The 13,699-nt window shown below is 45.0% G+C and overlaps 2 protein-coding genes and 1 pseudogene across 2 annotated transcripts; 2 read left to right on the forward strand and 1 right to left on the reverse strand.

The window, feature by feature from the left end:
- Nucleotides 1–6,287: 6,287 nt before the first annotated feature.
- On the forward strand, nucleotides 6,288–7,169 carry LOC103630611 (uncharacterized; annotated as a pseudogene).
- Nucleotides 7,170–8,355: 1,186 nt separating this feature from the next.
- LOC100275438 (uncharacterized) lies at nucleotides 8,356–9,160 on the forward strand. Its single transcript, NM_001149510.1, has one exon. It carries the CDS (start codon nucleotides 8,449–8,451, stop codon nucleotides 8,968–8,970), a length of 522 nt encoding a protein of 173 aa, NP_001142982.1. The 5' UTR covers nucleotides 8,356–8,448; the 3' UTR covers nucleotides 8,971–9,160.
- An 83-nt stretch (nucleotides 9,161–9,243) lies between these two features.
- LOC100281941 (uncharacterized) lies at nucleotides 9,244–11,950 on the reverse strand. Its single transcript, NM_001154859.2, has 2 exons — nucleotides 11,545–11,950; nucleotides 9,244–9,812 (listed from the first exon to the last, which is right to left on the reverse strand). Exons 1-2 carry the CDS (start codon nucleotides 11,775–11,777, stop codon nucleotides 9,383–9,385), a joined length of 663 nt encoding a protein of 220 aa, NP_001148331.2. The 5' UTR covers nucleotides 11,778–11,950; the 3' UTR covers nucleotides 9,244–9,382.
- Nucleotides 11,951–13,699: the final 1,749 nt, after the last annotated feature.

Genomic DNA, 13,699 nt, shown 5'->3' on the forward strand with positions numbered 1-13,699 from the left:
TCCTCCATCACTTGATCTTCTTGTGCTCCCCCTTGATCATGCCCTTCTTCTAGAGGTACCTGTTCATCGTCTTGTGTTGGGGGATGCACCATCGTAGAGGAAGATGGTTGATCTTCTTCATGTGGTTCCTATGGTCACACATCGCCTATCGCCATCGTTCGCATTGCAGCTATCGGAACTTATTCTTCATCTATGTCATCAAGATCAACTTGCTCTCTTGGAGAGCCATTAGTCTCATCAAATACAACATCGCTAGAGACTTCAACCAATCCCGATGATTTGTTGAAGATTCTATACGCCTTTGTATTTGAGTCATACCCTAGTAAAAACCCTTCTACTGCCTTGGGAGCAAATTTAGAATGTCTACCTTTCTTCACCAGAATGTAGCATTTGCTCCCAAATACATGAAAGTAAGAGACATTGGGTTTGTTACCAGTAAGGAGTTCGTAGGAGGTCTTCTTGAGGAGGCGATGAAGATAGAGCCGGTTTATGGCGTGGCAGGCTGTGTTCACAGCTTCCGAATAAAACCGCTCGGGTGTCTTGAACTCTCCAAGCATCGTTCTCGCCATGTCGATTAGCATCCTGTTCTTCCTCTCTACTACACCATTTTGCTGTGGTGTATAGGGAGCGGAGAACTCATGCTTGATGCCTTCCTCCTCAAGATACTCCTCAACTTGCAGATTCTTGAACTTGGACCCGTTGTCGCTCCTTATCTTTTTCACCCTTAGCTCAAATTCGTTTTGAGCCCGCTTTAGAAAGCGCTTTAGGGTCCCTTGGGTTTCTGATTTGTCCTGCAAAAACAACACCCCAGTGAAGCGAGAAAAGTCATCAACAATTACAAGACCATACTTACTTCCCCCGATGCTGAGGTAGGCAATGCGTCCAAAGAGGTCCATGTGAAGAAGCTCCAGTGGTCTTGATGTTGTCATTACGTTCTTGCTATGATAAGTGCTTCCCACCTGTTTCCCTGCCTGACATGCTACACAAGGTCTGTCTTTCTCAAAACAGACATCGGTTATTCCTAACACATGTTCTCCCTTTAGAAGTTTATGAAGGTTCTTCATCCCAACATGTGCTAGACGGCGATGCCAAAGCCAGCCCATACTAGTCTTAGCCATTAAGCATGCATCTAGATCAGCATTCTCTTTCGAAAAATCAACTAAATAGAGCTTGTCGTCTAATACACCCTTAAAAGCTAATGAACCATCACTCCTTCTAAAGACAGATACATCAACATTTGTAAACAAACAATTGTAACCCATGTGGCACAATTGACTTACAGACAAAAGGTTGTATCCTAGTGACTCTACTAAAAATACATTTGAAATGGAGTGCTCGCTTGTGATGGCTATCTTTCCCAAACCTTTGACCTTGCCTTGATTCCCATCTCCAAATATGATTGTATCCTGGGAATCCTTGTTCTTGACGTAGGAGGTAAACATCTTCTTCTCCCCCGTCATGTGGTTTGTGCATCCGCTGTCGATAATCCAGCTTGAGCCCCCGGATGCATAAACCTGCAAGGCAATTTAAGCTTGGGTTTTAGGTACCCAACACTTGTTGGGTCCTGCAAGGTTAGTCACAATAGCTTTTGGAACCCAAATACAAGTCTTGTCTCCCTTGCATTTGGATCCCAACTTCCTAGCGACTACTTTAGCATTCTTACATGAAAGAACAAACGAAGTATTGCAAGCATGATAAATAGTAGACGGTCCATTGCACATTTTCTTAGGAGCATGAGACACAACATGATTTCTCCTAGGCCTACTTCTACCATGAACAAAAGTTGAACTAGAGGCAATCATAGCATGATCATAGTATTTATCATTATGAGCATTCCTAGTAAATTTTCTATCATAAATGTAAGCATGATTCTTTTGGGGACTATTAGCCATAGGGGCCTTCCCTTTCTCCTTGTTGAGAACGGGAGTCCTTTGGCTCGTCAAGTTCTTGGTTTTCTTTTGAAAACCAAGTCCATCCTTAATTGAGGGGTGTCTACCAACGGTGTAGGCATCCCTTGCAAATTTCAATTTATCAAAATCAACTTGCAGGTCTTAAGTTGAGCATTAAGACTTGCCACCTCATTGTTTAATTTAGTAATAGAAGCAAGATGTTCATCACAAGCATCAACATCAAAATCCTTACATCTATTACAAATAACAACATGCTCTACACATGAACTAGTTTTGTTGACTTCCTCTAGCTTAGCATTTAATTCATCATTTAAACTCCTTAAACTAGAGACAGATTCATGGCAAGCAGATAACTCAGAGGATAGCATTCCATTCCTTTTAACTTCTAAAGCAAGAGATTTTTGAACATTAACAAACTTGTCATGTTCCTCATATAAAATATCATCTTGCTTTTCTAACAATCGATCCTTTTTATTTAGAGCATCAATTAATTCATTAATTTTTCTACCTTAGCTCTATCTAGTCCTCTAAACAGGTCAGTGTAGTCTACTTCACCATCAGAAGAATCTTCATCACTAGATGAAGTGTACTTGGGAGTGTCTCGAATGTGTACCTTCTTTTCCTTGGCCATAAGGCATGTATGGCATTCGTTGGGGAAGAGTGAGGACTTGTCGAAGGCCGAGGCAGCAAGTCCTTCGTCGTTGGAGTCTGATGAAGAGCAGTCAGAATCCCATTCTTTTCCTAGATGCGCCTCGCCCTTCGCCTTCCTGTAATTATTATTTTTCTCCTTCTTCCCATGTCTTTCTTATGCCTGGTCATTCTCATTATCGGGATATTGAGCAATAATGTGACCAGTCTTACCGCATTTGAACCAGGAGCATTTTCCCTTTGTTCTATTCTTGTTGGGGTACTCCTTGCGTCCCTTGAGTGTGGTTTTGAAGAGCTTGATGATAAGCACTATCTCATCTTCATTTAGCCCAGCAGCCTCTACTTGTGCTACCTTGCTTGGTAGCGTCTCCTTGCTGCTAGTTGCTTTGAGAGCAACAGGCTGTGGCTCGTAGACGGACAGTGGACCATTTAGTGCATTGTCCACGTATCGAGCCTCCTTCACCATCATGCGCCCGCTCACGAATTTTCTGAGGATCTCCTCGGGCGTCATTTTGGTGTACCTGGGATTTTTCACGAATAAGATTGACAAGATGGGGGTCAATTACAGTAAAAGACCTTAGCATGAGTCGGACGACATCATGATCCGTCCATCTTGTGCTTCCGTGGCTTCGTATCTTGTTGACCAAGGTCTTGAGCCTATTGTAGATTTGTGTTAGCTCCTCTCCCCTGATCATTGCGAACCTCCCTAGCTCACCCTCTACCAGTTCCATCTTAGTGATCATGGTGGCATCATTTCCCTCATATGATATCTTGAGGGTGTCCCAGATCTATTTGGCGTTGTGATATCTTGTGAACCTCCCTAACTCACTTTATTGTACTCATCCCTGCAAAGAGATGCTAGCAACATAGTAGTAGCTTGGGCATTCTTATGAATTTGCTCATTTATAACATCAGGATTGTCAGTACTATCAAAATGCATTCCGTTTTCAACAATCTACCAGATACTAGGATGGAGGGAAAATAAATGACTACGTATTTTATGACTCCAGAAAGAATAGTCTTTGAATTGTATGGAATACGAGAATAGTCAAAAGAGTAGTTTTGATTAACCGTTTTCTTTTTCGACGAAGAGACATCGTCGTCGTCATCTCTTGGTGAAGAAGAGGAGGCATCGCTGTCATAGTAGATGATTTTCTTGATGCGCCTCTTCTTATTCCCATCCCTCTTCCTGTGACTCGAACCTGAGTCAGTGGGCTTGTCGTTCCTTGGCTCGTTGAAGAGGGACTCCTTTTCCTTATCGTTGACCACCATCCCCTTTCCCTTAGGATCCATCTCTTCGGGTGGTTAGTCCCTTGAATGAAGAGTATGGTTTCGATACCAATTGAGAGCACCTAGGGGGTGAATAGGTGATCCTATAAAATCAAACACTAAATAGCCACAAAACTTAGTTATAAAAGTGTTAGTTCGAATAAGTAGCTTTGAGGCGAGTTCTTGTGAACAAAACAATCACAGAGAAAGCAACACAAGAGACACGCGATTTTTATCCCGTGGTTCAGCCAAGTAACACTTGCCTACTTCTACGTTGTGGCGTTCCAATGGACAAGGGTTGCACTCAACCCCTTTCAAGTGATCCGATGATCAACTTGAATACCACGATCTTTTCTTTTAGAGTATTTTCCCGTTTGCGAGGAATCTCCACAATTTGGAGCCTCTCGCCCTTACAGTGATGATCACAAAAAAAACATAGAAGTAAGGAAGGGAAAAGCAACACACACAAGATTCAATCCGCAGCACACACACACACAAGTGAAGACTTGAGCTCAAATGATAACACGGGGAGTTCACAACTCGAATGGAGCTTAAATCACTAACACGACGAATCAAATGCGTGGGAGCGGAGTCTGGATATCTTAGTATGCTTAGAGAATGCTTGGTGTTCTCCTCTAGGCCTGAGCATAAAACCCGAGCCCGAAGCCCTATACCCGAAATACCCGAACCCATACCCGTTTAGCTCGAAGCCCGTTACCCAAATAGCTCCAGCGGGTAACGAAACTGAATACCCGAACTAAGTTTGGGCCTAATCGGGTACTAACCTGCGGTACCCGAAGTACCCATTCTACCCGATATCCATTCTACTAGAAGGCCGCCAGGCGCCAGGCCGAGCGCTAGCTCCACAGCCCACGACCCAGTTGGCAGCCTACTGCGAAATCGAAACCTCCCAATCCAGCCAACCCTAGCTCCCTGAGTCCTGTCTCCCTTGTCCGGTCCCTGAGTCCCTGGCGTGGCACCAGCGACGGTTGTCCCTGGCGCGGCACCAGCGGCGGCTGCGGCGCGCCCCCCATCGGCCATCGCCCAGGCTACAACTGTAACCTGTCCAGCCGGTCGCACGCCAGTCGCCAGCGCTCACACGACGCTAGCGTCCAGGCACCGCGGCCTCACCAAGGCGCTGTCCAGGCCAACGTCCAGGCGCCCGCCATGCACACGCATTGCCCCGAGTGGACCAACAGGCAACAACCAAGTGTGATTTGAGTTTGTGATTTGAGTTTGTGATTTTGTCAAAGGCAATAACGGGTACCCGAATTTTACACAAACCCAAACCCGAATTTATGGGTACCCGAAATTGCGGGTACCCGAAATTTCGGGTACGAGTACGGGTTCAACTATTGAAAACCCGAAATTTAAAAAAACCGAAAAGCCCGACCCGAATTTTCGGGTAAACCCGAACGCCCAGTCCTATTCTCCTCCATGCGCCTAGGGGTCCCTTTTATAGCCCTAAGGCAGCTAGGAGCCGTTGGAGATCAACATGGAAGGCTATCCTTGCCTTCTGTCGAGTGATGCATCGGACAGTCCGGTGCGCCACCGGACAGCTACTGTAGCTTGTCCGGTGCGTGATTTCCTTCCAAATCGGGCACAGTCGACCGTTGCTCCCGCGGGTCAGATGGCGCACCGGACAGTCCGGTGCACCAGCCGACTGTTGGAGCAGCCACGTGTCGCGCGTTGATCGCGCGGACGACCGTTGGCACGGGCGCTGTTGGCTCACCGGACAGTCCGATATGCCACTGGACAGTCCGGTGAATTATAGCCACGTCGCCCTGTTCCTTTTCCCGAGATTGACGAGTTCGCCGTGGATGACTCACCGGACAGTCCGGTGCACCACCGGACAGTCCGGTGAATTATAGTCGTACGACTCCGTTGATTCCCGAGAGTAGCTAGTTCACCGGAGACTCGCCTGGGGCATCGGACACTGTCCGGTGCGCCACCGGACAGTCCGGTGCGCCAGGCCCGAGCAGGTGTTAGTTGTACAAAGCCAACTCTCTTCCAATTTGTTTCTTCTCTTCTCGGCACTGTTTCTAGCACTTAGATACACATGTTAGTACTCAAAAACAATGTACTAAGTCTAGAAACATACCTTGTATCTTGATTTGCACTTTTTACACATTTAGCACATGAGGATTCAATAAATATGTGTTGGGCATCTAATCACCAAAATACTAATAGAAGTTGCCCAAGGGCACATTTCCCTTACAAGTATTCCTGAAGGCAAGACTTGGTATTATATTGCTTGCAATACTTGCCCAAACAAAACAAGCATTGATCCTATCATCTGTCAATGCTCCACATGTGGATCAACAGAATACTGTTTCAGGTCTTTTTCATACAACAGAATATATATGTTTTCTTATAATCCAGTTTTAATTGTTTCTCAGATATAGCATAAAAATATAACGATTTACTTACTCGACTTTTCATTGTAGGTACAAGCTCACTTTCAAGGCATCAGATGGAACTGCAGAAGCTGAAATATTTGCTTTCGACACTGTTGCGAGGACAATTATTGGGAAACCATGTCCAATGGTTGTTGCATCATTTCCAGATGCATCAGCTATCCCACTTGAAATTACAGCAATCGTTTCACGAAAATACACATTCATTGTAGTGTTCAACAACCAATCATACAGATTTCTAGAAAAAGCATTGCTCATAAAAGGAATTGTAGCATCATATGGAAGAATGACATCACTACCAAGAGTTCAAGAAAAATATGATGTGCACCTTCCTCCCGATCCAACCAAAAATAAACTGATAACAACAACTGCTCAATCTCCCTCTACAGTCATGTCTAGACTTTCTACGGCGGACTCTCAAGTTTAAGTTAAATCATGCTTATTAAATACCTTTTCATTCTTAAACTTCCATTTAATGACAGATGTTTCATTCATCCTCAGGTGAGTCGAAAGCTAACCTATTCTCCAGCAAAGGATAAACCTGAGGTAAGTCTATTTGATATTTGATATGAAGGAAACAACCCACCATGTTCTACACCAACACTTGAAAGAAAAAATGAAATAGGATATCTTTTTTGAATATTTTTAATATACGATGGTTTTTTTTTCAAAAAACTTTACCAACTGTTCTTAATTTCCCTTTTACTCTTTTACAAATAATTTAACTATTGCACAGACAAACCCTCTTGATGCTAATAAAAATAGAGCTCCTGCAACAATGCTTGAATCACCTACAAAAAGGTCTATAGTTCTCATCTCGTCATATAGTACTACTTCCATTAGTACATTCGCTATACTATGCAGCTAAATTTTCATCCTACATTCATCCAGGATCAAACAAGACCCTAAGAATCAACAAGAGTAGACGTTGTGTACAACACAGTAAGGTAAACAATGCAGCTACAACTTCAAATAGACTAAAACTTTATCTATGATTGAAATATCCTACCATTATTAGATGCAGGAATACTTCTGAACATCACGCCCAAACTTCAACAAATGAAGCATATTCCTCACTATTTTGTTTGTAAATATTATGTGCCTTCTTCTATGAAGCAAACCTTACCCTCGATATACTATATATAATATTTATGTATTGTCATATAATATAACCATCTATAAACTCATCAGTTGCTACAACATATTCTAAGCAAACCTTACCCTCGATATGCTATATATAATATCTATGTATTATCATGTAATATAACCATCTATAAACTCATCAGTTACTACAACATATTCTCATGTTATGTATATAAAATCGTTTGCTTTGGTTCGATAAAAATATATAATATAAAAAAAAGCTAAACGCGCGCTGGCGCGCGCCAGTTGACTTGTGGAAAGGAAAGCGACACCCAGTTGTCACCATAAGACCTCGTTCAGTTAGGCTAGAATAAGACTAGGAACTATTTCAGATGACTTGTTATACTACAAATTATACAATTATTCCAACTGAAATTTTTTCTAGAGTAGATTCCTGAATAATCGAATGGGCCCTAAATTGAATGCAAGACGCGTCTCCAAATTCAGTTGCCATCCTTTGAATTCCATTTGGACTAAGTAAGCAATCAAAATCCAAAACTCGAAACGTTCAAAAGAGTCGAAAGACTTGAGATCAGCCGTGCAAGACAGCGACGCCTTGCCGATAAATTTGTCATGCTTGTTCGTCTGCGCAGCTGCGATAAAGGCACGTTGAAAGCGAGGAGGTAGGAAGCTTCTGTTTATATATACAGTACTGTTTATAGAAACCGAAAAGGGGCGCAGGCCCGTGCACGTCCCGTCCGCGCCGGCAGCCGTGGGCCGTGGCCAGTGAGCACGCATGAGAACGCAGGCGGGCTAAACGAACGCGATGGACGCCGGACGCGGCCCGCACACGGCTGTCGACAGATCCTTTGCCCTTCTCCCCACGTTTTCCCTTCGCGCAATCACGCGCGCAAATCCCGCTACGCTACACTTCCCCGTCCCTGTCCCTGTCCCTGTCCCTGTCCAAGCTGTTCCCGGCGCCGGGCGTCGCCGTATATATATCACGCGCCGCGCACGACGGTGGGACGTGGCACCTCGCATTTGGCACACCAGACCCTCTCGTCTCGGCTCGTACGTTCCAGTGTAGGCGACGGCACCAGCAGCAGCAGCAGGAGCAGGTAATGGCTATGGCACCGGCAGCAGCAACCCGAGCTAGAGCTATTGGTGGCTCAGGCCCTAGTCACTTCATCTCCACGAGCAGTTTCTTGGGGCCACCTCCCAATCCCATTCGGCTGCCACGTCGCGCCGGCGCGAACAGGGCCGTGCTCCTCGGCGCCGGGCGGCGCGACGCGTGGGGCGCCGACGGCGGCTCTTCTCCCTCCTCCGAGGGCGGCCGGCTGGTGGACGAGGACATGGCGACGCTGCGGCGGCGCATCCGCGAGGCGCGGGCGGAGTCGTCGGAGGAGGACGGCATTCTTGACGCCGACGACGCCGGCATCCCGCTGCCGCCGACCGGGTGGACGGAGCTGGAGCGGCGGCACCACGGGAGCTACGTGGTCGGCGTGCGCGGCGCGGTCGGCCTTCTCGAGGCGCTCCTCGTGAACGCGCGCCCGGGGCTCGGCGCCGGCTTGCTGGCGGTGATGCTGCTCGGCGTCCCGGCGTCGCTGTTCCTCGTGTGCGCGCAGCTGATCCGGGGCCGCTGATTCAGTCTGGTCCTGGATGAACGGGCGCTGCTACTGCGTCGTCGTCAGTGTATAGCCAGATGAAGCTGTAGGTGAGCCGAGCACAATTCGGCGCAGAGATGGAACTTCTCTAAATTGGTTGCACGTATAAACTGTTTCGTAACTTGCATGGATGTAGTAGTTTATAGAAAGGGTTCGTGTTCTTCTGTTAGTACTTAGTACACACAGAAAGATTGGTTGGCAAATTCTTCAGTTCATTAAAAAAATATAGCAGTAGGAGGCAAGAACACAAAAAAATGATTGAATTTGACAGAACCACGAATTCAGAGCTGATAATAAATAATTTAAGCTGATAGTCTCTCTCAACGGTCCTCTAACCCTCAGCATCCACAGAAAGACAATCGAACAAACAGTTCGTATCCGGCTATTCGCCTTAGTTTGAGCAGCACCCAACCCTCTTCATCGCAGAAACGTCATCCTTGACGTTTATCTTCTCCCCCTTGCCAGGGGCGGCCGCCCCCTCCTCGGAGGCCTCCACCGTCTTCTTGCTCACGATCTGGTATATCTGGGTCAGCACCTCCGAGAAGGAGCTGTCCACGTTGGTGGCGTCGAGGGCGGACGTCTCCATGAAGTACATGGACTCGGCCTCGGCGAACTCCTTGGCGTCGTCAGTCGAGACGGCCACCAGGTGCCGGAGATCGGACTTGTTGCCGACCAGCATCACGACGATGCTCTGGTCGGTGTGGTCTCTGAGCTCCCTCAGCCAACGGCCCACGTTGTCGAACGTGGCGCGACGGGTGACATCGTAGACAAGCAGTGCCCCTACGGCTCCTCGGTAATAGGCACTTGTGATTGCACGGTACCTGAAAAAACCAGCATAAAACAATGAGAGGGGTGGATACTATCTTTCCTTTTCTATCTTCTTGAGATGGTTCTGCAAATGAGATAACACATGTTAGCGTGTTTTCTGCAGGTATAATCTGAAGCAGTAGCTGCTTTTCCAACTCAACTACTCAAGTAATAGTGTTTGGTAAGAGGTGAAGCGCAGCAGCTGGGAACAGGCCCAACGTTAATCTCCTAGGAGAGAGGTAAACCAGCATGAGTTGCGAATCCACAAAAAAAAAAACAGATGTGGATAGATTCAGAGTTTTTGCAGATAGTTATAGGTAGTGATCGATATATTTGGCAACATGGTTAACTGTAGTTCCAAATAGTATGTCCATAGCTCCATTAAGGGTTCCGAAAAACACACAAACCCTGGATCTAGTATTGATAACCAACCTCTGGCAGGGGCTATCCTGAGCTGGTTTGTCCAAACAAAGTTATGGCACAAAAAGAAGAAAACAATTCCTGATTTACTAGCTGGGTGACATCTAATCATCTCAAACAGCTTATGAGATGCTAAACTAATTGAAAAAAGGTAAAAGCAAATAGCCACTTATACCACTTCCGATTTATAATCAGTACAACTAACATTGTGGTTTGGGGGAAGGGATACAGGCTAATTTGTACCTTCCAAACGCCATCAAACAAAACACATGAGGCTGTTTGCTTATAAATGAACTGTGTAACTGCGTGTTCGCTTATGGTATAGAAATGAAATATCACAAAGCAGCAAATTTGTTCATTGGCATCTCCTGTCTGAAAATCCGAAGTCGAGGCAAGACAATTATGAAAATATACAATTCTGGAGTATTACTATTAACCCTCAACTTCTCCTGCTTTCAAAAGTCAAAATGCAGGTTGTTTTAATTTTGTCCTAAGGCAAACTTATCTTTGACCAAGTTTATAGAAAAAGACACCATCATTTAGAGCATTTCAAGATCACTAAAACCACCACGAAATATGTCGTGCATTTATTTGGTATCCTAGATGTTGATACATTGTTCTACAGACTTGGCCAAAGTAAAATGTCGGACAAAACATTTAGTTTAGCGTGGCTGATTTCAGTTAGCAGCAGCAAACTGCCAAACTCATCTAGTTGTCTAAACTTTCTGATTCTCAACAGTGAGCACTTGGCATCAAGTTTGCGGTGAGATCTCTTGATAACATAGTTCCAAAATATGACAACCTATGTAGCCCCTATTTTGCATGGGAAGGAGACAGAGTCACAAATAGAACGGATACACACCAGAGGACAACGAAATTTACCCGTGCTGCTGCGCAGTTGCCAACAAGCAAGGTATGACAGGAACGACACCTCAACCACCAAAAGATCAAAATTTGCCCACCATCTACTACCCAGTAGAAACAGCTAAGGGACATGTGAACCACACAAGTGACTGGCCACTCCTAAGATCCTGTCTTTCACAAAAACTTGCCGACGCTGGGGAATTTCTTAGCGAATTTACTCGCGGTAGTATCAGCATATAGGGAAATCACCTCTAGATCACCAATCGTGGCAAATGCCAAAATAGCCCTACAAAATTTAGCTCCCTAAACAAGCAAGAGAGCTAGTAAATAAGCGACCGCGACCAAACAGTAAGGCAACCTCGCAAGATCAAGCATAGGAGGCTCCCAAGAAAGTAGGGAGCAAATCTACAGCAATGCATCACGGACACGAAGCGAGCACGTTCGGAGCAGATCAGAGGGTACCTCTCCTGGCCGGCGGTGTCCCAAATCTGGGCCTTGATGACCTTGCCGTCGACCTGGAGACTGCGGGTGGCGAACTCGACGCCGATGGTGGACTTGGACTCGAGGCTGAACTCGTTCTTGGTGAAGCGGGAGAGGAGGTTGGACTTGCCGACGCCGGAGTCGCCGATGAGCACCACCTTGAAGAGGTAGTCGTAGTCGTCCTCCGCCCGGTACCCGCCTCCGTTGGCCGCCATTGCTTCCCTTCCCTTCCCTTCCCCTCCGAGCAGAGGTTGGCTGCGAGGTGAGGTTTTGGGTCTGGATCTCGCTGGAGCCGGGTGGTCTGGTGCAGTGTCACTGGAACTGGGAGCGGACCAGCGGTGCCAGTGAGGCGGCAATCAAGTAGTGGAGCGGTACTGGTATTTGTTTGCTGGTTGCCAAAGGGTTGAAGACGGAAGAGTGGTTGGCAGTGTTTACTTTCGGTTCTTAATTCTCAAAGCTCCTCATGTTCTGGTGGTGGTGATACAGAAACAGGTAAGCTATTTTTCAAACATAGAAGATAAACTTTTTGATTGTGCACCTAATAAAAGACTGCACGACTTCACCTTTTATACACAGTTCTAATAAAAAAAATGAAGCACGCGACTCTTTTTAAGATTGCACAATACTTATTCATACATCAGATTGATGCAACCAGGGATTATTTTTATTTTTAATGTCTATAATAGATCCTAATATAATACAGATATGTAAACTAGTTGTTTTCACGTGTTTTTATATTTGATTTTTTTTCTATTTCTCTCATCTTAGGCGTGTTTAGGCGTGTCCGCGTGTTTGGGAGAGCTTTACTTCAAAAACTTCAGATTTGATTTTTCAACTTCACAATAAAACAACTCCAGCAAATTGTTAAGGTGGGTTACAAGAGCGTTTGACTTGCATATGGACTCCAACTTTTATAGTACAATTGATTTGTGTGAGTTTACTTGATTACCCTTGATGATTAGTGGGGTGCAGCGAGAGAGAACGAAAGTTGTATGTTGCGTAACCAGTGACATGGTGGGTAATTTTCGTACGACTTCATGCGGAGATATAAAAACATTGTTTTTGAAGCACACTCTAAGGCGTTTCATGAATTTCATAAAATTGGTCTCTAGTTTCAATTTTTTTAAAGCTAGAGCTCGTGGGCTGCTGTTTGGGTGAAAGAAGTTAGAACGAAGTTGAAATTCTTGAAGTGAAGCTCTCCCAAACATGACCTTAATCTCATGTACAAGTTTAGTGCTCCAACTATGTAACGAACTTATTAACAAAGAGTGTTCTCGCCACATGATTAGGGTTAGGCTAGATCTGATCGTGCGCCGTCTCTGACCTGACCCATGGAAAAATGCTCACTTGACTACCGGGGCATACTGACGTTATGTCGAGTGGAGCACAACCCCCTCTCAAATTTCTTAGTTTAGTGAATATTGTATCTTATCTACTGTAATTACAAAGACATATATTTGTTAATAACTTCCTATCTATGTCCTCACTCACATTTAGATCTTGCTCATATTTTGGACTGAGTCCGTCCGTGCTTGACTAGTGTATTTAATGGGTTTGGAACATATTTTTTTGTTACTAGAAACAAACATGTGTGGACATTCAGCTTTTTTTTTACCAGAAACAACCATGTGTGATCAGGCAAAGGGAGAACCGGATCCAAACCCCAAAAAACTCGAGAGGATTAGATCCTCTTTGACATGTGTGGACATTCGATTTGATCCAATTGAATGGTACGGCTCTTCCGTTTTTTTTGAATAAATTCAGTTGTCTCGAAAACTAAGACGGATCGGTTACCCAGTGGTCTTTAAATCGAGCAATTTCAGTCCCAGTTAATTTGGTTTGATCTCGATTACGATAGAACTGAGCGACCAATATTTATAAAGTCAATAAACAACATACTTTGCTCGACATGTTGGCGACATTTCATAAGATCATATCACATACAAGACAAATTATAGCAATTAAACTTGATATTAACCAAATGACTAGACACAAGTTCGCAAATCTAAAGCACAAACACAACATTTTTAGAGTTAAGCAAACAACATTCAGCATTCGGGTTTTTTTTTTGTTGCCCTTGACGTTGAAAGTGTTCGTTGGGATGGTACTATCGCCATATTGTTCATGAGCGGTGCAT

The sequence above is a fragment of the Zea mays genome, chromosome 6 (genome assembly GCF_902167145.1).
Source record: "Zea mays cultivar B73 chromosome 6, Zm-B73-REFERENCE-NAM-5.0, whole genome shotgun sequence".
In the NCBI taxonomy this organism is placed as follows: domain Eukaryota; kingdom Viridiplantae; phylum Streptophyta; class Magnoliopsida; order Poales; family Poaceae; genus Zea; species Zea mays.